The sequence below is a fragment of the Chiloscyllium plagiosum genome, chromosome 42 (assembly GCF_004010195.1).
Source record: "Chiloscyllium plagiosum isolate BGI_BamShark_2017 chromosome 42, ASM401019v2, whole genome shotgun sequence".
In the NCBI taxonomy this organism is placed as follows: Eukaryota; Metazoa; Chordata; class Chondrichthyes; order Orectolobiformes; family Hemiscylliidae; genus Chiloscyllium; species Chiloscyllium plagiosum.
The window spans coordinates 10,891,318-10,919,058 of NC_057751.1; the positions used below are offsets into that span (position 1 = coordinate 10,891,318).

General features: G+C 40.3%; 1 protein-coding gene across 50 annotated transcripts in view; it reads left to right on the forward strand.

Moving 5' to 3' along the window:
* LOC122543116 (calcium/calmodulin-dependent protein kinase type II subunit beta) overlaps positions 1 to 27,741 on the forward strand; it is a 265,513-nt gene that overhangs the window by 215,311 nt on the left and 22,461 nt on the right. For 35 of the 50 annotated variants that reach the window (XM_043681394.1, XM_043681397.1, XM_043681395.1 and 32 more), the window contains 3 exons: positions 13,119 to 13,214; positions 21,762 to 21,887; positions 23,016 to 23,132. The exons of the other annotated variants lie outside the window; for them this stretch is intronic. In XM_043681394.1, coding sequence (XP_043537329.1) covers positions 13,119 to 13,214; positions 21,762 to 21,887; positions 23,016 to 23,132 — 339 coding nt within the window. The remainder of the gene's footprint in view (positions 1 to 13,118; positions 13,215 to 21,761; positions 21,888 to 23,015; positions 23,133 to 27,741) is intronic. 50 annotated transcript variants of the gene reach the window in all.

A 27,741-nucleotide genomic window follows, 5' to 3' on the forward strand; every position in this document is an offset into this window, starting at 1 on the left:
GGTTGGAGGGGTTGAGTCTGAGGGCGGAATTGCGGGATGTGGATGAGATGCGTTGGGGGGCATCTTTAACCACGTGGGAAGGGAAATTGCGGTCTCGAGAGAAGGAGGCCATCTGGTGTGTTCTATGGTGGAACCGCTCCTCCTGGGAGCAGATACGGCGGAGGCGGAGGAATTGGGAATACGGGATGGCATTTTTGCAAGAGGTAGGGTGGGAAGAGGTGTCATCCAGGTAGCTGTGGGAGTCGGTGGGTTTGTAAAAAATGTTGGTATCAAGTCGGTCTTCATTAATGGAGATGGCGAGGTCCATGAAGGTGAGGGAGATGGTCCAGGTAAATTTAAGGTCAGGGTGGAATGTTTTGGTGAAGTTGATGAATTGCTCAACCTCCTCGCGGGAGCACGAGGTGGCGCCAATGCAGTCATCAATGTAATGGAGGAAGAGGTGGGGAGTGGTGCCAGTGTAATTACGGAAGATCGACTGTTCTACGTAGCCAACAAAGAGACAGGCATAGCTGGGGCCCATACGTGTGCCCATGGCTACTCCTTTGGTCTGGAGGAAGTGGGAGGATTCAAAGGAGAAATTGTTAAGGGTGAGGACCAGTTCGGCCAAACGAATGAGAGTGTCGGTGGAAGGGTACTGTTGGGGACATCGGAAAAAACGGAGGGTTTGGAGGCCCTGGTCATGGCGGATGGAGGTGTAGGGGATTGGATATCCATGGTGAAGATGAGGCATTGGGGGCCGGGGAAACGGAAGTCTTGGAGGAGATGGAAGGCGTGGGTGGTGTCATGCATCTTATTATGCATTTGCTGCCCTCGTTCTTCAAAGTGGTTGAGTTCACAGATTCAGCAAGTGTGTTGAGGGAGCCCTGCTGACTGCAGTGTCTGTTGTGTATATTGCAACCTACTGCCACTATGCGTAGGTGGTGAAAGGAATGAATGAATTGTGGGCAGCACGGTGGAACAGTGGTTAGCACTGCTGCCTCACAGCGCCAGAGACCCGGGTTCACTTCCCGCCTCAGGCGACTGACTGTGTGGAGTTTGCACGTTCTCCCCGTGTCTGCGTGGGTTTCCTCCGGGTGCTCCGGTTTCCTCCCACAGTCCAAAGATGTGCAGGTCACGTGAATTGTCCATGCTAAATTGCCCATAGTGTTAGGTAAGGGGTAAATGTAGGGGTATGGGTGGGTTGCGCTTCGGCGGGGCGGTGTGGACTTGTTGGGCCGAAGGGCCTGTTTCCACACTGTAAGTAATCTAATCTAAAAAAAAATGTTGAAGGTGGTGCCAGTCACATGGGCTGCTTTATCTGGATGGTGTCAAGCCTCTTGAATGTATGTAGTTGGAATAGCAGACAAGTGGGGTGTAATCCATCACACTACTGATTTGTGCCTTGGGGAGTGTATGCATAAGTTGCTCACTTCAGAATTCCAAGCCTCTGTTCAGTTTCTCAATTCACTTTCTGATCAATTGAACCTCCCCAGTGGAACGGTAGTTACATGTTCAGCACTGGATGTCAAGATAGTAGAAAAGGTGTTTAAGAAAATGGAAGAAGGCCCCGGGAAGTAGAATTACAATTGTGAATTCATAGAAACTTGAGACAATCGTCATTCCTGTGTTGGTTCTTTGTAAGAGTGGGTGCACTTGGTATCCTGCTTGCATTAACCTTATGTATATTCCATCATGATCTGCAAAAATGCTGGGACAGGCTCAAGGGGCTGAATAACCTATTGATTTTGTGCCTTGGTAGTCAGTATGTATATGCTTCAATGCTGTGATTTTCCTGTCATAACTCATGCCATTCTGTTATGAATAAGATTCATTATATCTGCTTTAAAAAACAGCTTTAAAAATGATTTAAAGTTGTATCTGAGGGCTTTGCAGTCTTCCAGTTTGGAAATGAAAGTTGAGCAAAATGTGAGAATGTGGTTGTACTGAACCATTATCTAAACAGGGAATGAATGAACATCCACAACCACTTGAGAAGAGGTCTCATGCATTATGGATATTTGTAGAAGCCAGAGATGACAGAGTGATCTCCACATCACTGCCGTTGTTTCAGATCTAGTCACTAACTTGTAAAAACCTGTTAAATTTTGCTCAGTGTCTTGACAGAACTGTCCACAGACATTATTTAGTTGGTGTCTAATAATATTTGTAATGAATGCCAACAATTGAGTTTCTGTTGTAACTTGCTTTCACTCCAATTGCTTAAACACTTTGGCACAACTCCCTTGACTAGCGTGTTGAAAATTGAGCCTCGTTATTCCCAGAGTGGTCACAAAAGGCCAGGCTTTCAAAGAGGTATGCAAAATCTCCAACTTTCCTAATACTCAGATCCAGGTTGGTACAAAACATGGATTAGGTTTCTGCAATGAATAAAAAATATCACTCCTAATCACCAGTCATTAGATTTTAACTACAGGTAAATAATGAAACAAAATTAAGTAAATTTGACCAATTAAATTCTAAATCCCTTATAAACTCTCCCTTACATGCACACACATACCAACAAAACCACCTGGGGAGAGGGAAAACCGTTCCCTTGTCAATGTCCATAAGATCTGTTGGGTTGGATCTTACAGATGAGCAGATTTCTCAGATATTGCTTTCTCTGAATGCTTCCACTAGTGTGCAGGCGGCACAGGGTTCTTAGTTTACTTAGGGTCTCTGACTTACCAAATTTCAAAGACATAACTTGAAGCATCTGCTGAAGCAGAGAGAAGCTGGCTTCCTTCAGGTCTAAAGTGGCTTAATGCAGACAACTGAGAGACAAAGTTTTGACTGCAGCTGATCTGCTGGATTTTATTCCAGTCTAACCTAGTTGCTTTGTCTCAGGCTCAAGCTCAACTGTTAAGCTTCCTGGCAACCTATCACTTAGTTTTTGGCAGGCAAAGGACTTTTGTCATTGATAACGGCCAGGAGGGTATGAACCCATCACTTTCATTTGTAAATAATCCCCTTGTCTCCTGTTCATCTGTGGCCTGCAGGAACCCACAGCTACATAGACACGGTTCACAACAGATATCAAATTCCTTCTTTTCAAAACAAACTGCCATTTGTGTAAATCCCTGGGTTTCAAAATATTCTTTCTTACTTCAGCCCACAGTTTTAAAAAGCTCATAAAAAGAAATGAGTTTTTAAAAGATGCTGTCTTTATAACTTGTTGCTGCATGCAACAATGACCAGTGTCTGGCTTGGACTGCTTATTTTACACTTCAAACTGATGTGAATAAGGATGGCATTCAACCATTGCACAATGTTTGTTTTGAAGGGAGAGACAATCTGAAATTTGTTTCAGTTGTGAATGCAGAGAAGCAGAGAGAAAGTGAGGACTGCAAATACTGGAGATCAGAGTCGAAGACTGTGGGTGCTGGAAAAGAACAGCCAGTCAGACAGCACCCGAGGAGCAGGAGAGTTGACGTTTCGACCATAAGCTCTTCATCAGGAATGAGGGGGTGGCCCAAGGGGGGTGTTTGAGACTGGAGATACCTAGGGATACAACAGATAGGTGAAGTTGTGCCCCTCTCACTCTGCCAAAGACATGCAAGTCCTGGGCCTCCTCCAATGTCAAACCCTTACCACCCGACACCTGGAGAAAGTACGCCACAGCTTTCACCTTGGGACCCTCCAACCACACGGGATCAATGTGGATTTCACCAGTTTTCTAATTTTCCTTCTCCCCATCTTATCCCAGATCCAACCTTCCAACTTGCCATTGCCCTCTTGACCTGTCCATCTTCCTTCCTACCTGTCCGCTCCACTTTCCTCTCCAACCTATCGCCTTTACCTCCAACTGCATCTACCTATCGCATTCCTAGCTACTTTCCTCCCAGCCTCACAACCCCTCCTCCCCCATTTATCTCTCAGCCTCCTTGGACCAGCCCTCATTCCTGATGAAGAGCTTATGCTTGAAACATTGATTCTGCTGCTGTTTGGATGCGACCTGACCAGCTGTGCTTTTCCAGCACCACACTCTTCCACTCTGGTTTAAGAGGCAACCAAGTCTGACATGAGAGTTGATGTAAGCCAGGATTAACCCACCAACCTGAAAAGTTTTTGCTGAAGTCCTACTCAGAAATAGTTAAAACAAGTCATTCCTGTTGAGTTAATCTATTCCTTAAAGAGGAGGGGCATTGCTGGTAAATTCTGACACCAGACAGGAAATCTATTAGTCTGAGAGTCAGAGAGATGTACAGCACAGAAACAGACCCTTTGGTCCAACTCGTCCATGCCCACCAGATATCCCAACCTAATGTAGTCCCATTTGCCAGCACTTGGCTCACATCCCTGTAAACCCTTCCTATTCTTAGACCCATCCAGATATCTTTTAAAGGCTACATTCTGATGAGTACTGCTACAAAAGGTATTAAAAATGCAACCTTGCTCATTAATAAGATAACAATGATTTGGTTGAGGCTCAGCATTTGCACATAAAAGTTTGATGCCTGTGACATGCACTGACTGGTAAGTACATCAAATGTATTTCATAAACCTGAGAGAGAATGAGATTGCAATTAGAACAAGGTAAATTAGTTTCAGCATGAGCTATACCACATAGTTTGTTTGTTCTTGAGGTGCCTACAGACTTCATTTGTCTTTGTGCAGCTGATGGGAAGGTTCAGGGGTCCTACTTGGAGATTTTCCTGTTTGTATAATAATCATTGGTCCTCAGCTCAGATGTATTAATGTGAATCTGGTGCCAGAATTTTACAGGTCTCGACAGCATAATTCACATACGATGATCATGATAGACTTGGAACCATTTCATCACTGCAGTGCTACAAAAAGATAACAAACCAGATGCTGACCCGAAGTTGAGTGTTTCTGCTTTTCAAATTCTGTTCCAAATGCAGCTATTTGAATTCCCCAACTACCTCCTCCCCTGTAGTTCGCTCCAAACCCAGATGGCTATTTTAATTGTATTGATTTCCTGAAATCACCCTTGTATATAAATAATTGAAGCATTTGCCAGATCTGAAGGCCTTATACAAGAAAATATATTGAGTGAAGAAGTCAAAACTCTCCAAAGAATTCAGTTCCCTTTCTGCTCCACAATGAGACATTAACATATCAGAAATTTGAGATGTGTTGACCAAACTGTCAACAAGATGCCTGAAGCTTCATTGAAGTAGAATAAAGCTCCATGTCACAGGTTGAACTGAATGTTTCCTTTAAAACTCATGATATACTTGCTGCACAAGTTACAGATTCATACTGATTCCTTTTATATTGCTGATGACAAATAAGAAATGGGACACTATTGACTTCAAGTTGACCAGCTTAAAAGTTAAAAATCACACAACACTAGGTTATAGTCCAACTGGCTACCTGACAAAGGAGTAGCACTCCGAAAGCTTGTATTTCCAAGTAAGCCTGTTCAACTGTAACCTGGTGTTGTGTGATTTTTAACTTTGTCCACCTCAGTCCAACACGGGCACCTCCACATCTTGACCAGTTTAGACATACTTTGACATTAAAACTTTCTGCAACATCCTTATTAGCTGACATGGTGAAGGAAAAATGTGATTGAGTCACTCTCTGGTTCCGGACTTTGTGGTGAAGTAAAGCATGTATTCCAAATGACTTCAGTGCTTTGGGCTGCAGATGAGAAAACCAGCCAGGATTAGACTGCCACTGTTAAAATAGTGTGGATGTGATTTTAAGGAGTTAGTAATATCAGGCTGATCATCATCAAATAGCCTTTCATTCATATTTGAGTTAGATGTTTGGTTATAGAGATCTTGGAAATACCCACAAAGCATTTGGCAATTCACACTTTTCCAACTGTACCCCAGTATGACTAAAGTATTCAGATGAGGCCAGGTAAAATAATAAGCTATTATACAGGAAGCTTATCAAGTTCCTATGCACCTTTGCAAGTGCATATACACTTTTTTATCCAACTCATGGATTTATGTGCTGCAGATTTCCTATAATGAGCATCTTAATTTCTTCTTCAAATTTATGTGGACTATTTCTTTTCTTCCACTGTCACCAGTTTTAATTTGAAAAACCAATACAACATCAACAACACATAAATGAAAAATACCTGACAAATTTTGCTTTCAAATGCCATTTACAATTTACAGATATTCCAAGTTTAAAGTAGCATGAGAACTTTAAGAATCATCCTCACATTTAATATAACCTAGTTTGTGTTTGAGTTAGTGTGAAGTGACATAATATCAGAATGTGGTTTCCTGCCATCAGCAGTTCAGGTGCATGCCAGTAAAACCTCATGGTGCACTAACAGTTTAGTGTTCTTTCAGAAAACTTGAAATGTTGGAAATGAATCACCGATCTCTCAGATATGTTAACATTTCACATTGATGAAAGGTTCTACCCAACCTCCAGATGCCAGGCATTCATGCTTGAATTTCAAATTTATGTGCAACGCACTGACTCATGCAATGACGTTTGCAAATTGGCAATATGTGCTGGTATCATGAAAATTTGAAACAACTGGACAGAAGATTTTGTGACAAGTTCAGACTGGATGTGTGATTGGCAGTCTCGAGTGGTAGTTGATGCATGTCAAATATTGCATCTTATTTTGGCGAAGTACGTTATTCAGCAAACAGAAACGAATCACTAAAGTGAGATTTTCAAGGAACCAGGAAGGAGATTCATGCCAGTCTTTTCTAAGACATATTGAAGAACTGAATCAACCTTGATATGTAACCATACCAATTGTCTGCATCATTGAGGTTATCCCGTGAGAATCTGTTCAATGCATGAAAATCCTATATACTTGCACCAAGAAAGGAGAGAAGAAAAAAATTAAGATTGATCTGAAATGAAACATTTGGTGAGCATAAAGCAAAACAAAAGCTAAGTTCAAGATGTACATGTAGTCCAAAACAAAGGAGGTTGGAGAGGACCCATCTTCAGGGATGGAAATGGTTGTCTTTATATTGCAGATAAGGTAAGCCTAGAACATTATTAGAAAATGGGATGATCCCAACTTCAACTCCAATCCTACTATTGTGCAGGACAGTGAACAGCAAACCTCTAGGTCATTTACAAACTTTTTCACTGCAGCTGGCATCCTGGCCTTGAAGGTCTTCATGAAATGGACATCGCCAAGCCTTCTTTGTCCCAACCCAACTTGTTCTTCTATCAGGTTGTGTTCGTTTTACTGCCATTATAGCAGGTTATACATTCAAGTGGAAAATTGAGTGTGCTGCCAATCTCAATCGTACTCTCACCGACAATGTAATCTGTAACACTTGATCACTTGTGGTGTATCTCTCAGTGTGACCCAGGGTTTTGCTAAAGCACCAGTTGTCAAAGCTATCCAACTTGGGTGACAGCTTCACTGTTCTCTTGCATCTCTCACTGACCGAGATTACAGATGGAACTACTTTGCACTTGTCGAATCACAGTTTCATGACTATACTGGTAGATTTGGATGCCTAGATTGGGTGCAGCCACTGCTGCTTTCTAATGTTTGTGTGGGGTGTCAATCTCGATATCTCTTCCTAGAGATGTTGCTCCCTCCGTTGAGGTGGTTGTTATCCTTGACATCCTTTTACCCTGAAGTTACTGAGGCCTTGTCAATGTCTTGGTCAGCTTGTAGCTGTACGTAGACCAACCTTGGTGCCACTCCCATCAAGACTGGCAGTCATGTCTTGAAGCACGTTCAGTTCTTCAGCCAGTATCACACTTCAGCAGCTGAATATCAAGCTGTGAGAAATTACTAGATTCGAGCTCTATAAAAGCCTAAAGAATAACACTGAAGTGTCAGCGACACACCAGCAGAGCTATTGGAACAAGACAGGAACCTCATCACAGTAGAACTCATAGATCTGTGGGTAATGTCCCAGAAAACAACAAGCATGATGCCTTTATCAAGTACCAAAAAAAGTGGCACCTTAGCAACTGAAATAATTGGCAAGGCATAACACTGCTGTCAGGACCTGGCAAGGACATCAGCATAGTACCTTTCAACCGATTAAGAGCAGAGCCATAGTCATAGAGATGTACAGCATGGAAACAGACCCTTCGGTCCAACCTGTCCATGCCGACCAGATATCCCAACCCAATCTCGTCCACCTGCCAGCACCCGGCCCATATCCCTCCAAACCCTTCCTATTCATATACCCATCCAAATGCCTCTTAAATGTTGCAATTGTACTAACCTCCACCACTTCCTCTGGCAGCTCATTCCATACACGTACCACATTCTGCGTGAAAATGTTGCCCTGTTTTATATCTTTCTCCTCTCACCCTAAACCTGTGCCCTCTAGTTCTGGACTCCCCGACCCCAGGAAAAAGACTTTGCCTATTTATCCTATCCATGTCCCTCATAATTTTATAAACCTCTATTGCTTTGGGAAAAACAGGCAGGGTTCCAAGATAGTAGATCATACTGTTAGCAGATGTTTATGCTCAGGAATATCAGAGAGTAAATCCTAGAATATCAGAGGCAATGTGTTCTACAGAGAAAGCTTTTATTAATCTCCATGAACAGTCACTCTTGTACATTGCTCAGTGGCAACCCGGAAAGGTTTATTCAGAGTGGTTTACAATGCTCCGGTTGCATGTCCACCATAGACTGCTTGAACATCACAGCAGTGAGGTTGGAGATATTTTTCATCAAGCTATTAAGAGATCTTATGACACACCTCTAAAGCAGGTGGGTCTTGGGTATCTGGCTCAGAGATAAGGACATAGCCAGTGCACCTCAAGGGCTCTTCAGCACAAATGTATACTCAGCCAATTCCTGATCTACTTGATGATTTCATCAAGAGGAAAATGATGGGGCTGCAGAATTGGACATCCCACAGCAACCCATGCCGTTTGATGGATCTAGATTTTGTGAAGGATATTGTTTTGCTGGCCCAAAGAAAATATGTCAAAGTACTTTCTAATCTTTGTTTTTAAAGAGTACTAAATGTTTAGAATTGACCATTGGACTTGTTTAGAATTTGAATTCCACTTAATGCTAACTGGAGGGCAACACCAAACTTGAGTAAAAATTAAAAGTGTTCTGAGTGTATTGTGAGTTTCACTAAACCCGGTTTCTGTAATCCAGAGAGAAGTCAGACTTTCCTGTTGAGGTACTTAAAATATGCAATAGGATGATAAAATGTTAGGTTATTCCTGGTGTTTCTTTAAGTTTTTACCATGGGGAACCTTATCAAACACCTTACTGAAATTCATATACACCACATCAACCACTTTACCGTCATCCACCTGTTTGGTTACCTTCTCAAACCTTGACAAACACGTCACTATGTATACTGGAAAAAGACAATGTTGTTGAGGAGAATACTGAGATACAGGCTACTAGACTAGACGGGGTTGAGGTTCACAAGGAGATGGTGTTAGCAAATTCTGCAAAGTGTGAAAATAGATGTCACCTGGGCCGGAAGGGATTTATCCTAGGATTCTCTGGGAAGCCAGGGAGGAGATTGCAGAGCCTTTGGCTTTGATCTTTGTCATTATTGTCTACAGGAATAGTTCCTGAAGACTGGAGGATAGCAAATGTTGCCCCCTTGTTCAAGAAAGGGAGCAAGACAGCCCTGGTAATTCTAGAACAGTGAACCTTACTTCAGTTGTGGGTAAATTGTTGGAAAGGGTTATAAGAGATAGGATTTATAATCCTAAGGAATAAGTTGATTAGGGATAGTTGACATTATTTTATGAAGGCTAAATCGTGCTTCACGAATCTTATTGAGTTCTTTGAGAAGCTGACTAAACAGGTTGATGAGGATAAAGCAGTTGATGTGATGTATATGGATTTCAATAAAGTGTTTGGTAAGGTTCCCCACAGTAAGCTATTGCACAAAATACAGAGGCATGGGATCGAGGATGATTTCGCGCTTTGGGTAAGAAATTGGCTAGCTGATAAAAAAAAAACAGAGGGTGGTGGTTGATGTGAAATGTTCCTCCTGGAGTTCAGTTACAAGTAGTGTACTGCAAGGATTTGTTTAGGGGGCCACTGCTGTTTGTCATTTTTATAAATGACCTGGATGAGGGCGTAGAAGGGTGGGTTAGTAAATTTGCAGATGACACTAAGGTCGGTAGAGTTGTGCATAGTGCCGAAGGATGTTGTAGGTTACAGAGGGATATAGATAAGCTGCAGAACTGTGTTGAGAGGAGGCAAATGGAGTTTAGTGCAGAAAAGTGTGATTTGATTCACCTTGAAAGGAGTAACTGGAATGCAGAGTACTGGGTAAATGGTAAGATTCTTGGTAATGTAGATGAACAGAGAGTTATTGGTGTCCATGTGTACAGATCCCTGAAAGTTGCTACCCAGGTTAATAGGGTTGTTAAGGAGGCATACAGTGCGCTAGCTTTTATTAGCAGAGGGATTTTGGAGCCATGAGGTCATCCTGCAGCTGTACAAAACTTGGTGTGACCGCACTTGGAGTATTGCAAATAGGTCTGGTCAGCACATTATAAGAAGGATGTAGAAGCTTTGAAAAGGGTTCAGAGGAGATTTACTGAGGTGTTGCCTGGTAATGGAAGGAAGGTCTTATGAGGAAAGGCTGAGGGACTTGAGGCTGTTTTCGTTGCAGAGAAGGTTTAGAGGTGACTTAATTGAGACAAAGAAGATAATCAGAGGGTTAATTAGGGTGGACAGTGAGAACCTTTTTCATCGGATATGATATTTAGCATGAGGGGACGTAGCTTTAAATTGAGGGTGATAGATATAGAACAGGTGTCAGAGGTTGTTTCTTTACTCAGAGTAGTAAAGGGCGTGAATGGCCTGCCTACAACAGTAGTAGACCCGCCAACATTAAGGGCATTTAAATGATCATTGGATAGACATATGGTTGAAAATGGAATAGTGAAGGTTAGATGGGCTTCAGATTGGTTCCACAGGTCGGCGCAACATCAAGGGCCAAAGGGCCTGCACTATGCTGTAATGTTCTAATTTATACCCACTATATAACTTTCTGAGATTGATTTTGCCTTTGCCATTTAAGAACTTAATAATTTCTTTGAGCTCTTCTCCTTGATCTTAAGAGGTTGTAGAGCAGTATGCCCAGATGCTCATGAATGGCATATTATTTTTAGTGTACTAACATTCAGTGATATCTAAAAGTGGAAGGAGGTTGAGAAGACTTGTCAAGCTGTCTCATTCTGATGTTTCAGTATGCTGTTTCATTTGGGATAAAGCTGCTATGGGGAAATTATTCCTTACTTCACAAGCCATCAGATAAATCATGTCCCTTCCCATGAGTATTGCAACTGAGAGATAATTTCAGCTAAATCAGTCTTCATACTAGAGCTATGCTTTGGCTTATTTTTGAGAAATGACTGCAAGGGCAAGCAAACATAACTTATTCAAATGTTGTGTAGTTGATGTTGTGCTGAGAATCACTGTTGCATCTGCCATTATCTCATTAGAGTGTCTCAGCAGTAATTCTGTTTTTATCTTCTTATAACTGTATGCATGACAACAACGTAGGTTTTGAGTCATCCCACCAATGTTCTCACTACTCAGGCCAGATTTAAACATGTTGTGACAAGGTGATGCCACAACTTTGAAGGTGATTAGTTATAGGTGTCATGTAAAAACTGACACAAGGCTGGTGTTAGATATTCTTGAAATTGATCAGTGGGTAAAAAACAGAGAATTAACTTGTTTGGCAAACTCAGGCTCCTTGGTGCCTTCAGTGTGTATGTAGCTCATAAAGGAAATGTGAAAGTGTCTACAGTCAATTATTTCCCTTTAGTGCTTAACTTTTAGACTTTTAATAAACTGCATTACCGCCCTAGAAAACAGTTCGTCCTTTATAATGTGTCCTGAATTATTTCTGACTCCATCCACCAGCTCAGCTGTGAAGAGTAGGTTCAAGTCAATGAGTTCCAGTTGCCTGTCTCATCATTGAAATTTGTTGTCTGTTCATCCATAGTGCATTCTTATTTTTGGTAGGGCAAAGTAATTTTTGAAAAGTGCTATCTAGTAACTGTGGAACAGGTTTTGGAATTTATAGAATAAGACACAAGTCCCAGAGAAATATGCATGTGCCATTTATGAGTTTAACCAAAGTAGAGACACATTACTCTCTGAACCGATCATTACATGAACATTGAGTGAGTTTGTGTGACGGTGCATTGATATCCAAGCTGAATGTAAAATGACTTAGATTCTTACCAAAGTCCATGGCTAGAATTGGATCTTGTGAATCATCAGGTCTTTGTATTTAATAAGTTTGATTTCAAGCAGACCAGAAATTCCAGAATGTGTGAGCAGTTTATGAGGCATGGATCTCAGTAAAATGTAAAGCAGTTTTTTTGTATTCCTGGGTTTGGGTCTTGCAGTGGAGTGTGTGAAGCAGTCGGGTAACGGGCAAACAATACAGTTGTCGATTTGATAAAGTTTAAATTCTTGTCATTTTCATAATGTTATGATATTCAGAAAGCTAATTCTAACTTGCATGGAGTAACTGGTGTTGTTCGTCAAGGTTTGTAACTTCTTATCCAATAACATTTCATCTCAACAGAGAATTTCACTTCACCAATCGTCTGCATTTTTGCAATGAAGAGTATCCAAAGGCCAGAAATGTGTGTCCTGTGCCATTTGTCTGAGTTGTTCCTTTTCACCCCCTTGAGGACATGGGCCCAGGTTGGAGATTACTTCTGCCCATTGTCAGTGTGCTCACTCAGTGGCAGATAACCAATTTATGAGAGCCAAACTGCTCTTTCTGTCTTGCTTTTCTCCCAATTCACCCATGTCCAAACCAAAAAAAATGTGCTTGTTGTGTTTCCACCAGTCTTTACAGCTGCTCTGTCCAGTGAATTATCAGAATAGGAAACAAATGGAACCATGTGGCACTCTCAAAATTCAGTGTGTGCCACTACTCCCAAGACCTGGGAGATGTCATGCACATTGGGCTCATGCTTTTAATCATTGAAGTTTATCAATTATGATTTTTTTTTAAAAAAACAGGATTTGTAATATTTCTGCCTTATCTCTTATGTACACATTCCCACTTCAGACCTTTTATATGAAAAAGTCTTTGAATAAGCAAAACTATACTTTGAGTCTTGTTGAAATGTCCCATCATTATTTTTGCCCCTCACCTTGTGGTGTTTTCATCATTCATTCTGTTTACTGTGTAACATGCTCTGTATGTTTGTTTCCATCGTCCTTTGCATGCTGCCTCCAGCCAAGGGCGCTGAGAGCAGTGCTGTAAGGAACCAGTCAGGTGCTGGGCCTCAGTCCGAGGTGCTCCAGTCTGCTCACCCTCCGCCTCCTGTACTCTGTAAGTTGTCTGGGCATGCTGTGTTCTGCATTTCACGCGACAGCCTGTGTGTGTTTCCAAATTGTAGAAAGTGGCCATTCATAAAAAGAAAACATGAAAACGTTTTTATGTAGGTTACTGACATTGAAGGCACAATTTCTTCTCAAAGTTACAGATTCATTTTACCTTTTGAGGAATGTTTTGAAGTCCAGCTATTAATTTGTCCCAAAATTAAATCTGTGTTCACTTTACTGGCAAATGTTTAATTTCTACCATATTATTTTAACCTGAAATATTTTAATAATCAAATTGTGAATGATTGAATTAAAATTTTCTTCTGAAAATTAGGTTAACTTTGTAATTCAATTTGAGACAAATGCAAAGAAACCAGTGTGAAGCATCTGAGACTTGGCTTCTCCAAGAAAAGTTGTGGATGTAAACGCAATTGACTCGAGTCATTTATTGTAGTCATATACTGACTGGCAGTTAGCCAATCTGGCACGTGACTCAGATTTAGCACCTCAAAAGAAGGTGACATCTGTATTCACACAGGATATGAAGTCATCTTAATGATGTATTGAACACTTTCACAAAACATTTAAGACATGATGCCTGCTGTACCAGTTAAATGTACAAATTTGAATAACCACCATCCAAATGATTCTAGTACAGTGCCTGTTAATCTCCCAGAGGTGACCTGAGTATATTTCACTGCACTTCCACAATTTCACCTCATATCTGAGAGACTTTAGACCTCACGTGTAAATTACATCAGTAACGGTGCACTGATCATGCCAAACATGTGATATGATGATAAAGTCAAAAACATGAAATGAGAACACACAGAAACCATCACCATTATCTTTGTGTTGGCATCTCTTATAGTAGTCATTAGAACCTGAGATACCAAGTAAGGACACAACCTGAAACGCAGCATATAAAGTTTGCCTACTCAGTTGCCATTCCAGTTTTTGACACGTGCACACAACATCACAAGTATGTTTGGAAAACGTTTTGAAATCCTTCAGTTCTGGAATTAACTCAAAACTATTTTGAAAATGAAGCCGAGGTTATTTTGATTGAAGTAGTTCAGCAACAAGAATTTGCACAAATTATTTAGTTTTACAGCTGTAATGATGACATGATTATAGGCTGATCTACAACTCATTTCATTAAAAGAGTTCAAGAGCTTTGCACTAAAACATTTAAAGAGCTAATACATAACACTACAGCAGAACGTGAACATTCAAAACATTGAAAGCTTCATGAGTCAACCCTTTCAATGTTTTTAAGACTGAGTCTGTAATTCATTAGCTTGTTGAATGTTGAATGATTTATTATGAATGGCCTAAGCTCAAATCTGCATGATGTTCAGCTTCATCATCTTTGGCTTGAACCATTAGACTTGTTTTACAAGGCTAACTGCAGTCATTCTAAAGTACACCATCTCATCTTTGAAGCTGCATGATTTGTGATTTTGCTGTTGTTGATTGAATGTAAAAGGAGGGTATTGGCACATTGTGTTTGTTTGTAAACACTAAATATTAGACTTTTTGGTTCAGTTCACAGCCAAATTTCTCCCACATGGTGAATTCATTGGCTGATTGGGAAGATATGTTGTTGCACGGTGTTTTAGAAATTGAAAAGGAAACTATTAGTCAACACAGTGTAGAAGAGCATCTGAACATAGGGGTGATAATATCTCCAAAACCATCAGTTTTAGTTTGACCGTTCCATCGAAGTTGGTGAAGTGTCTCTTCTGTCTTCCAAATATGGATATCTCAACCTTGATTGCTTTTACTTCTGCTGGATAATGTTACCATTGCCAGCATGAAAGCTAATGCCCCAGAATATACTTAAGTGACAGCTTTTGATTCAATTTTTTGAACACAATGAATGTCAGCACTCTATTTCGAAAAAATCCTCTTCACATTTTCTCCCTTTTCTGCTCCTCATCCCACCTTTCACTGTACCACAGGATCCTGGTTCAGTCATTTTGAAATTCCAAACTGTTACAAACTGTAAAATGAGGATAGATATATTATTCATTCCAAGCAACCCTGAGAAAGCGGTTGATGGATTGATTTACAGCCAAGTAGCTTGAAAGGCCCTTTCCTAAGAGGGCTGAAAGTGTGGACCACATATTGTGGCACTGCAGTCAGAACAGACAGAGGTAACAGATCTCCCCTCAAGGACATTCATAAACCACTTTTGTTTCGAGCAATGATCTGGCATTTTCCGCCTTTTGTTTAGACTAAAAATTCATATTGTTTGGTTTATTGAAGTCATTTGCAATTTTCCCGTGCTGGGATTGACTTTAGAGCCTCAGAATTGATAACCATCACTGGACTATAGTACTCTCAGATGGGTGCATTTTTAGCAAGGCCTTCTTATTTCGCTGTGATTTGAGGCTTTCTGATCCATCATAGTTCAAACCCCAGAATACAATGACATACATCCACCCATACCCCCCCACCCTACATTGATTCCCAGTACAGGTCGATTTTGACTTGTGAAGAAGTGAGGTAGTCTCTTTTTTTTTTGTTCCTTGAACAAGCATGAGCATCACTGGCAATGCCAACATTTGTTGCTCCGTCTTCTTAAACCACTGCAGTATGTGCAGGTACTCCACAAATGCTTTTAATGAAGGGAGTACGATAGTGACTGCGGAAAGCATCAGCTGCTTCACCTTATTACTCTTATCCAACGCCAAGTAACTGAAAGACAAGGAGAATACAACAGGCTTCATGGCAGGATACCTGATACTTCACGTGGCTGGGAAGGTACTGGGAGCATGAAGGGAGTGAACGTTTGTTCAGTTCTTCCATTTTAATTTGGATTTTTAAGAAATTCTGTATGTGGCTCATTAATAGACATGGCAAAATGGCACCAAAATGTGGGTTCATGCAGCTTTAAATTCATTGACATGCAACATTCTGACAAGTCACTGCATTTGTCTCAATCACCTCCAAAGTTTCCTATATTTCTAATGTCTTTAAAAGGTTTCTAGTGTATGCCAGCTTTAATGGCTTTGCTGGGTGGGGAGGGGGTTGGTAGAGAGGGAACATGATCCTGAACCTGAGTTATAGGAAACTATATGGAATTGTAGTAAAACAATCGTCAAAAGATTTGTTTGCATTTTTATTATTACTGTACAAATGTTAAAATGCCTGTTCCAATGAATACCACTATTGTGTTAGCTGAAATGTAACGGATAGCTGACTGGGACAGCTTGGTACTATTCCTTCAGCTTGTGAGCTCCAAGTGCATTGCATTCTTGCAGTGTGCTAGAGTGGGCACCTGCCTGTGTTAGGGAAAAGTACGACATAAGTTCTAATCAGCTGTCCTACTTACACAGTGAAGATGTTGAGAAGGCTGACTGGTTTCCTTGAATTAAAAGATGCAATTCCCAACTTAGGAATGAAAGAAAACCTGAAACCTCTTTATGTTCTTGAAGCTGCAGTGTTTGATGCAGTATGAAACATTAAAAGATAGTTGTCATCAACTCAAAACATTTCCTGCAATGGGCACAAAGACAATTATGCAAAACATCCTTCATCCCTTTTATGAGATGTCCCTTTCTGTATCTGACACAGTATCTCATTCCGATGATGGTCTTCACAGTTAATTCAGATAATGGAAAAAGTCGATTTGCAGTGTCTTGTCTGAAGCTGTAGTCATTAACAGAATTTCGGCTGTTCTTTGTAATTTCTAAGGTGTAGGTTTGCTCGCTGAGCTGTAGGTTTGATATCCAGACGTTTCATTACCTGGCTAGGTAACATCATCAGTGGCGACCTCCAAGTGAAGCGAAGCTGGTGTCTCCTGCTTTCTATTTATATGTTTGTCCTGGATGGGGTTCCTTGGGTTTGTGGTGATGTCATTTCCTGTTTGTTTTCTGAGGGGTTGATAGATGGTATCTAGATCTGTGTTTGTTTATGGCATTGTGGTTGGAGTGCCAGGCCTCTAGGAATTCTCTGGCATGTTTTTGCTTCGCCTGTCCCAAGATAGATGTGTTGTCACAGTCGAAATGGTGATTTTTTTCATCTGTGTGAAACAACTATTCACAACTCTAAGCCCCCCTTTTCTTGACTACTTTTTACCTGCGACCAACTCTATAACAATGTACTGTTCCAGTAAACACTTGTTAAACCTACATCAACTTAATTTCAAAACCACACAGTGACTGTTGTCTTCTAGCTGAAGATCTCCCCAGATCATGGTCTTGCTTTTTACTGTAAATATGTTTCAGATGAAAAGGTAGATTTGAGAGAGAGTGTTTCCGAATTTCTTGGATCTGTGTTGATGGTAGTTGTTTGATCCAATTTTCAAAATGCCAGCCTTTTTTTATATCCTGCATCAGATTGTCTCATTGGTTCGATGTTGGCAAAACATTAAACTCAAACTTGATTGGGCTTTAGTATTCTGGGGCATAATATAAATTGATTGGTTAAATTCGAATTGTTGTCAAAACAGCAACGAGTTCAGGTATCCAATTCATAGCCAAATGTTACGTATTTTCAATTTTCCAGTACTCTGAGATTGGTTTCTTGTTATATCACAGGTGCTTGTAAGCTCTCAGTGCAGAACATCATTCACTCTCTCTTAAAGGTAGAGTACATGACTTTAGGTTCATAACAAAATGAATATTTACAGACTGATAAAATGTTTTGAGAGTTTCTGACTGAACCACTCTATCAGGCAGACACTACACTGCCCTTTTGAGCGACATTTCTCCTCAACGGTTCTCTTTGCCATCTCCTTATCTTAAACTTATGTCCTTCTTAAAAGACATTAGACACATACACGAAGAGGAAAGTTTGAGAAGGATATGGTCCAAATGCAGGCAAATGGGACTAGTTAGGTTTGAGAAACTTGATTAACATGGACAAGTTGGGCTGAATTCAACCTTGGAAGGTGACAGGTAATGAGGGATGGCTAACATACAAGGGATTACACTATAACAAGTAAGACCCTGAAAGTTCTGTACATACGTGGGATCTTGGTGTCCATGTCCACAAATCCCTGGAGGGGACCTTCTGTTAATAGTCAAAGTACCTTGCTCGCCCCTCAATCTCAATCACCTCTTTCATTCTCCTTTCAACCTTTCTGCTCCAAGGAAAACAACTTGAGCCTTTCCAACCTTTCCTCATAATTCAGATCTACAGGAGCTTCCTGGTAAATCTCCTCTGCACCATTTCTTGTCCGATCAGGTCCTTCTGATAATGTGATGGCCAGAATTGTACATGACACTCCAGTGGTGGCCTAACCAGTTTATGTAGTCCCAGCATAACCGCCTTGTTTTTCGATTCTAATAAAGGCAAGTAGCCTAGATACTTTCTTAACCACCTTGCTCCCTCCAGAGATTTGTGGGACATGCACACCAAGATCCCACTGATGTCCAGAACTTTCCAGGGTCTGACTTGTTATAGTGTCGTCCCTTGTATATTAGCCATCCCTCATTACCTCTCACCTTCTAAGGTTAAATTCAGTCCAACTCGTCCATGCTGACCAAGTTTCTCAAATCTAACTAGTCCCACTTGCTTGCATTTGGCCTATGTCCCTCCCAAACTTTCCTGTACATGCATCTGTCCAAATGTTTTTTAAAAGTTGTAACTGTACCTGCATCTACCACTCCTCGCAGTTCATTCCACATTCCTCTGTGTAAAAACATTGTATCTCGGGTCCTTTATAATTCTCTCTCCTCGCACCTTAAAAATTACGCCCTCGAGTTTTGATCTCCCCTACCAAGGGAAAAGACCTTGGCTTCACCTTATCTATGCCCCTTTTATAAAGCTCTGCAAGATCAACCCTCAACCTCCAAGCTCGAGTGGAAGAAGTTTCAGCCTTCCTAGCCTCTCCATATAATTCAAACCCAACAATCCTGGCAACATCCTGGTAAATCTCTTCTGCATCCTCTTCAATTTATTAATATCCTTCCTATAGCAGGGTGGCCAGAACTGTACGCAGTACTCCAAAAGTGATCTAACCAACATCCTGTACAACCTCAATATGACCTCCCAAATCCTATACCCAATGGTCTGAAGGCAAGTGAGCTAAATGCCTTCTTATCCACTCTGTCTATCCTTCATGAAACTTTCAAAAAACTGTGAACCACTGCTCAAGGTCCTATTATTAACTGTATAAGTCCTGTCCTTGTTCATTTTACCAAAATGCAATACCTTACATTTATCCAAATTAACTGTATGTGTCACTCCTCCGCCCACTGGCCCAATTGGTCAAGATCTCTTTGTAATATTAGATAACCTTCTTCACTGTCAACAATACCACCAATTTTAATGTCAGCTGCAAACTTACTAATCGTGCCTCCTAAATTCTCATCAAAATTGTTTATAATTAACTGGTTTTGAAATTCTCTCCAATCTTTGATCAAGCACTGATCTTCACAGAATCATATACAAATTTTCTTGCAAATTTTACATCAACATAAAGATTATTTTTTGAGTGTGCTGACACTGTATAGACTGCAGTGGTTCATAAAGGCAGCTCAACTTCACCTTTCTAAGGGCAACTAGAGTTGGGTAATATATATTGCCCCAAACAGCAACATCCACGTCCCATGAATAATTTTTAAAAAAATGTTAACATTGAGCAATACATTTGAGCAACAAATTTGATGTTACCATCTGACTCCCACAAATCTTGAGATGCTAATTTTATTTGCCATTCACTTGCAATGCACAAATCTGGATCTACCCACAAGTCAGTGATGAACTGTTTAACATGACAACGTGATCACTAGCTTCTCCACTTTGTTTCCATTTAGTATATTGCAACCACAATCTATATTTATTTCAAATAAAATGTGTTCAGTTAAAGGCACCAGTAATAATCCTTCATTTTGCTTTCAGAGAAAACATTTTGTATGAACATCAGAAATATATGTTACGTAACCTTGCTCAGGCAAACAAAACCCTATGATTCCTGATGCATTGTTTGGTGGCTCTGCATTCTGATTGGCTGGCCAACCCAGTTTTGCATTGAACTGACTATCTTTCTAACAACTTGTCAATGAGCCCTTTTCTATTTTGCTCTTGTTATATTACTTTTCTAAGATGTTTCAAATACATGAAGTGTAGCTGTTCCTTCCCATCCTTGGACAATCATCTATTTTCATAATTTCTGCAAAAGAAAGCCATCAACATGTGTGCTGAGATGCAGCAAGGGTGTTACAGATCATTCAGACTTCTATTTTTTTATCATGTTTTCACTTGGAGCTCTTAAAGATGATGGGAGATGTTCCTATTTTGTTTCTATCATTTGGTTGACCAGGAATCTCTCCTGCTCTTTGAGCTTGTTACTTCAATTGTGTTGGAAAGCGAAATAACCCCACAAAAGCCAGTATCCAATCACCAAGTTACCCTGATTGACAAAAGACCAATCCTTCACTGCAGTAATGTCTCATAAAGATTCAGGCACCCAGAGTCAGTATCTGGGACACTCCCTTTTTTATGTCAGCCAGGGCTCCCGGATTGGACTGGATTAATAGTCCCAATCGGGGAACTCATATTCTACGAGATTCATCTGGCTGACTTTGTTACAGTCACTATTGAAGGATTTACAGGTTAATATCAAATTGTTTATTTGTATTTTGAATCCATCTTTCTTGTCCTGGGTAGGACTCTTAACCAATCTACTCCATTAGATGCTATGCAATGCACACCATAAGATGAATGCACTTCTGAGATGTAGCACACACTTTCTTCCAAAATATAAGGGTGTCAATGCAGCAAGCTAATTTTTACATACCTAACGCTTGTTCAAGGGAGAGATTAGTGAGCAGAAAAAATAATTTTCTTCAGACTAAAACTGTCTTAGATTGTTGAATATGAAAAGACACAACCACCCTTGAAGATTTTTCATGGTATAAATCTTAAGAGTTCAAATTCGAAGCATTTTTGTATGGGTTGCAGGCAGCATGAGTCAGTGATGATGTCACTCATTGCGTAAAAAAGATGTTGTGGCAATGTAGGGATCCTAAGATTAAAAACCAAGTGCTTACCTCCCTGGTGCATAGCAATCAGGCCACAGCAAATGTTGATTTTCTGCTGCTTATCAAAGCATGAATGCATTGTTCTCCTGATTTCCTGGACCAGACAGTGCCTTCAGCATGGTATGAAACATTGTGATCTGCACTTAATCTGCATCTAAACTCTAAGTGCAACCCAGCCATGAATTTTTAACCTGTGTTCAGAAAAGATCTGATGCAAGTTCTCACTGCGAGATGGCAATTTGATCAACTTTTCTGTCTCTTTTTCTCTTCAGCAACTCTCTGCCTGTCTGTCAGTTATTTTGTTTCTTTGTTCAACTTAGGGGAGAACAAAACATTGTAATATATTGGTAAATATCATGCAATCGCAAATACAGTTTTTAAAACTTGACAGTTTTAGTAAAACAACACAGAAAATTAATGTTATATGTTTCATTGAACTCTTGACAATTCACATTCATAAGGATGTATGAAACACATTCCATTTTACTTGAATTTTCCATAAAGATTGTGCTTTTTACAGCTTTTCATCCCAGCTTCTCTCCATCTCCCACTATTAGCTGCAAAGTTCACAGATGTTCTTAACAGTGTACGGAGAGGGTCAGGACCCTTTCCTGACCATGAGGGGCTCCTGACTCCTGCTGCACAGCCTCCACTGCCACCTCTCACTCCCTCTTCTATGCCCAGTAAGTAAGTCTGTGATGAAAGACCACTGAGCATGTGGCGTGTGCACTGATAGCATGCAAGTGTTGGGCACCCATATTCAGCTTTGTGCAAATAATTGAGCCAAAAGACTTAATGACCCATGAAGACTACAATTTTAAGTTGTTGCATGGCCACTGGGGCAAAAGCTGTTTTTCTCATTGGGCAATAAATGTTGGAATGGAAATGCCATGGCAATGTGGTGTAGTTCAATTAAAACATACAGTTTGGGACTGATTAATGCCATATCAGTGATGTGAAATAGCCCTGCTCTCACATTACTGTGATCATTTTGGAACCAAACCACAAACAACAGTTTGCATTTCTGTCAGCCTGCCCTGCTATGCCAAAGTTTAAACAGCACTATTGCCATTGAAAGGTACAATCAGATATACGGTTAACAAGGTCCATTTTGAGAAAACAGAACACTTTCTCAGTGACTCTTGACTTTTCTGTCATAGTAACATGTTCTACCTTCCTTAAATCCACAATGCTATCAATTAATTTTAACAAACATTTGGAGACTTAGACTTGTGGAATAATGACACCCCTGTGCTGATGAAAATTCAGTTACAACTTGTTCTGAATTATGTGGAGTAATTATACTTTGTTAGACACTCGCAATTGTTGGTCTTGTTAACACTTTGTTAGCACTTGCACACTTTGGAGGTGAGGTCAAACACAGCAGTCGACTTACCTATTGTGGCTGTGCTCAATAATTTAAATTCTCAATCGAGCAGCACCTTGATCTGAAATGCTTAGATGTGCGTTCAGGTCCCTCTCTAAGGTCTTGAAAGTGGACCTTCTAAGGTCCAGACTGATGAAAACACAAGTTTAATGGATAATTTACTTATGCAATCAGTTTGTTCTGTGAATCTCTGCGTCGTTCAAAGAGAACTCTGATTTAAAAACTTTTGCCATGCAGTATGGAACCATCTAAAGTTAACATGTTTAGAAACTGAAAATAGACACAGTTAAATCTTCTGTAAGTTTTGCAGCTTGCTCAGCAATGCAACTTGTGCAGCAAAGAATAGCACGCCATGGTTTCACTTCTGCCAGCTATTTTATAACCTTGTATATTATTACATCATATTTTCACCTTCCATCCTCAGCTGCGAAATTCACAGATGTTTTAAAGTGTGTGCCACGACAGTCCGCACCTTTTGCTGAATCTGAGGGTGGCCAATCTGTTCAGGTACCACCTCTCACTCCCTACATCTCTATCCCTTGTAAGTAGCAAGCAATGCTGCCTGACTGAGATTCAGCCTTCTCTATAAGGCTGAACGAATGCAATGCACTTTCAGCATGTGGAAGGTGTGCATCTTTCTTGCAAGTTTAAAATGCAGAAAAGCTGGCAGTGATCTAAAATTTATGATGGATATTATTTAAGGACATTCGTCTACAATTAAGCTTTGCTTGTAACTTGCTTGGCAGTTATTTCCAGGCAACAGTCAGTGTACAGTCCTAAATGATGATGCAAGCAATTTGAACACTCAGTTCAACTTGAGCTTTTAAACAAAGCATGAGCCCAGTGCCAAGATAGAAACAGAAGGATATAATCGTACAGTAAATTGACCAGGTACAAAACACTGCTTCTTGAAAAATGCTTGACATGTTTCCAGTTTTGAAAGGTGGTTAAGTTAGGAATACAGTCAGTTCTGCTATAATGTAGTTCTGGTAGTTCCATTCTCGTGCAACCCCGTGTTATAAGAAAATCATGTAACAGCAGCACCATTTAAACTAATAAGGTTGGAATTGCATTGTAACCAATTTGCATTAACGAAACACGCAGTATAGCAGAACAAGCTGTATTTGAGTATAATAACTGTTCTTCCCTACCAGTAACAGCTGGTCGGTAATAAATCATGGTTCTCTTGCTCCTGAGTTAAATTTTCTGTCAAATTTTAATGATCTGATTCCAGAACATTTCTGACAAATGAAAATGGCTTCATGCACAAACATTTATATTTCCATTCTCAACAAGGTGAATCTGAGCTTCCAGTTGCTGCTCCAAACTGCATTGTTAATACGATTGTAATGAATTTTTAAAAAAAAATTATTGATTCATTTTGTGGGACATGGACATTGCTGGCTGGCCAGCATTTATTGCCCATCCATAATTGCCCCTGAGAAGGTGGTGGTGTGCTGCCTCCTTGAACTGCTGCAGTCCACCTGCTACAGGTTGACCCACACTGCCATTAGGATTTTGACCCAGCAACAGTTAAGGGATGGCGATATATTTCCAAGTCAGGATGTTGAGTGACTTGGAGGGGAACTTGAAGGTGGTGATGTTCCCAAATATCTGTTGGCCTTGTCCTTCTAGATGGAAGTGATTGTGGTTTGAAAAATGCTGTGTGAGGATTTTTGGTGAATTTCTGTAATGCACCTTGTAGATAGTACACACTGCTGCTGCTGAACATCGGTGGTGGAGAAGTGAGAGGATGCTTGTGGATCTAGTCCCAATCAAGCAGGCTGCTTTGCCCTGGGTGGTGTCAGGCATTTTGAGTATTGTTGGGGCTGCACCTATCCAGGCAAGGGGGAAGTATTCCCTCACATTTCTGACTTGTGCCTTGTAGATGGTGGACAGGCTTTGATGAGTCAGGAGGTGAGTTAGTCACTACCATATTTCTAGCTTCTGACCTGCTCTTGTAGCCACTGTGTTTATGTGGTGAGTCCAGTTGAGTTTCTGGTCAATGATAGCCCTCCCAGGAATGTTGATAGTCAGGTATTCAGTGAACGTAACACCATTAAATGCCATGGGGTGGTGGTTAGATTGTCTCTTATTCGTGATGGTCAAAGCCTGGCTTTGTGTGGCACAAATATTACTTGCCACTTGTAAGCCCAATCCTGGATATTGTCCAGATCTTGTTACTTTTGAACATGGACTGCTTCAATTTCTGAGGAGTCGTGCCTCACTGCACCATGAGTTGGTGTGTTTTTGATGAGTGCATCATGAGTTTCTGCTGAAATTCAGATATATAGAAGTATGTGCATGAGAGGGAAATCACTCATTTTAAATGAGTCTGTCTTCTTACAGGCAGCGTCACCAGTTCATATAAACTGAAATATTTGTGAGAAACTGATGAACTTAAATCATAAGATCATTTTCTTCTTATTTTTGAGCTAAATTTGACATAACTAAATGCTTGAACATTTTGTTTCTACTTGTGAAGTCATTCTGGCTCAGAAGGCAGAGACTAATTTTCTGCCAGACCTCTACCTCTGTAGGCCAGCCACAAAAAATGCAGGGGAATCAACCTAGGACAGACAGCCCAAGCTTATTCCTCTCTCATCATCTATTCTGCTCCTATGTACACGAACACAAGTGACCGAACAAACATTGCAGTTGAATTTCAACCTGCTGTCTGTATCTCTATCAGTTTTCATTCTTCCAAATGGGGTTTGCTTAAGTTGAGAAAGTGAGGTCTGCAGATGCTGGAGATCAGAGCTGAAAATGTGTTGCTGGAAAAGCGCAGCAGGTCAGGCAGCATCCAGGGAACAGGAGAATCGACGTTTCGGGCATAAGCCCTTCTTCAGGAAGGGCCTTGCTTAAGTTAAGCAGACTTGAGACATTTGTTTCATTTTGAGACTTCCCATCTTAGTATGAGCTGAGAATGTCAAAGGAGAAAATGTTGTGACTGGAGACTTACCTGAAAGTTGTTGTGCAGATTTGCCAATAAGGGAAGCAGCTCATTTGCTCCTGACCTGCTCTGAGGCAAACTCTTTGAGTGTATTTTTAATAAAAGTGAGTCATATTGTTTGAATATCCATCTCATAATCCTGCAAGTGTAAATTTGTGATATTAGGATCAATATCAAGAATATGCCATTTTATTTGATATTGCTATCCAAGGTCATAATCAACATTCATAAAAGAGCTTATCCACTCCCTCTTCATATGGAAGTAATCAAGGGCCTAACTCTTCTCTGTTCATGCAAAAAGGATGGTGGGACATTTGATCCTCAAGATTGATTGTTCCCTCGTTACTGGGAGTCAGATTTTTCTTTTCCCCACTCAGCTGTTTGTTTGTTTCATCAGCTCTTCCATTGACCACACAGTCCACTGAAACACAATTACTGGACTTAAACAAGTCACATGATAGCAAGCTGACCAGCTCCCATACTTCACATTCAACCAGACTTCAGAGCTTCACTGAATAGTAACGTTTTCTATGTAGTACACCTTTTAAAACTTATACATCCTGATCTGTAAGAAGGTTTGGATCCTGCATGCAAGTTTTGTTTGTTGACTTTTTTTGTCTCCTTCTAAAATATATAATTTAGCAATGCTTCAGTAGTAACTTATCCAGATCCTCACATTTGATTTACTTTACACCCTTACCGTTGGACTGAATCAAATTCATAAAATAGGGCTGTTGAATCTAATACTTCCCTAACCTTTTGAAGATAGAGGAAAGACTTGACGTCTTGAAGTTTGTAATTCTGAATAAGGCTCTTGTCGGCTGTGTATATTTTAGAGTTAAAAATCACACCACACCACATTATAGGCCAACAGGTTCATTTCGAAGCACTAGCCTTTGGTTCATCACAACCACCTCATGAAGGAGCAGCACTCTGAAAGCTAGTGCTTTCAAATAAACCTGTTGGACTATAATCTGGTATTGTGTGATTTTTAACTTTGTACACCCCAGTCCAACACCAGCATCTCCAAATCATATTTTAAACGTTAGGATACCCAACATGTTGTTAACTAGATATGTGACCAAGCTTGCATCCTCGTGAACATTATGAATTTAACAACTTATTCCAGCTAGCACTATTTCTGAATGCCTATGATCATGGTGTTTATTATGTAATTTCTATTGAAGTGAGAATTCCAACTAATTCCCAAGGAACATCCATAATCTGTGATTTAAAAAAAATAAAAATAAATATTCAATTCAAGAAAAAACAAGTTCAAGCATATATGATTTTAAAAGCCGTGCGAGTTTTTGCTCAGTGAGGATTTTAACATGGCATGAATAACCCACAATTTCTGCACTTGGTTCCCACTGTCTAACTCAGATGTGCAGCATGTTTGAATGCATTTAATCGCTGCAACCATTTCCAGTTGCCTTCTGTGTCAATAAAACCTCAGTGTCCTCTAAATTCTTCAGTCAGCATCATCAGTGTAACTCCTGACCTCTGCTTTGAGGTCTTTCACTTTGCTGTCATTGGTTGATCTATTTCACAAAAGAAATGCCCATTTTTCAGCATATATATTAACTGACCCAGAAGGAACACTTGGTATGACATAATTCTCTGAATTAGACTGTAATCTATGCACATAGGCATGAGAGCAGTATTTACTGGTCACTTTATAGACTATTCCTGAAAGCCATATTCTCATGTTTTACTCCAGTGATTGCAACAATAATATGAATTTTTTTGTGTAAAATAACAGGTTGTTTGGGGATCTTGATTGTGCACACCACTGTTAAGAACTAGAGCTGTAGAAATGGGTTCCTGTCCACAATTCTGCACCCATTGAATAGCCTGTTGTGGAGGAAACCAGGATACAGCAATATGACAAGCTCTTTGCTTTGTCTGGGAACCTCTGACAAGCTTGAACAGAGCTCCCCACAGAGTGAGAGACATTTGTCATCAGTTCATCTTTGCACAGGTTGGAGAACAGTGCTTCTCATCAAAGTTGCAAAGAAGAGGGGAGATATATTGATTGCATTCCAAAGTCCAGAAGATCTAATGTCAATTGAATTGGATTACATCAGCTTTGTAAAGCATTCTTCATTGGCTCTTCGTATTACAACATACAAGTTAAGTTTTGTTCATGGAAACTGAAATTCCAATGGCATCATATAATGCAAACGATGCAATACTT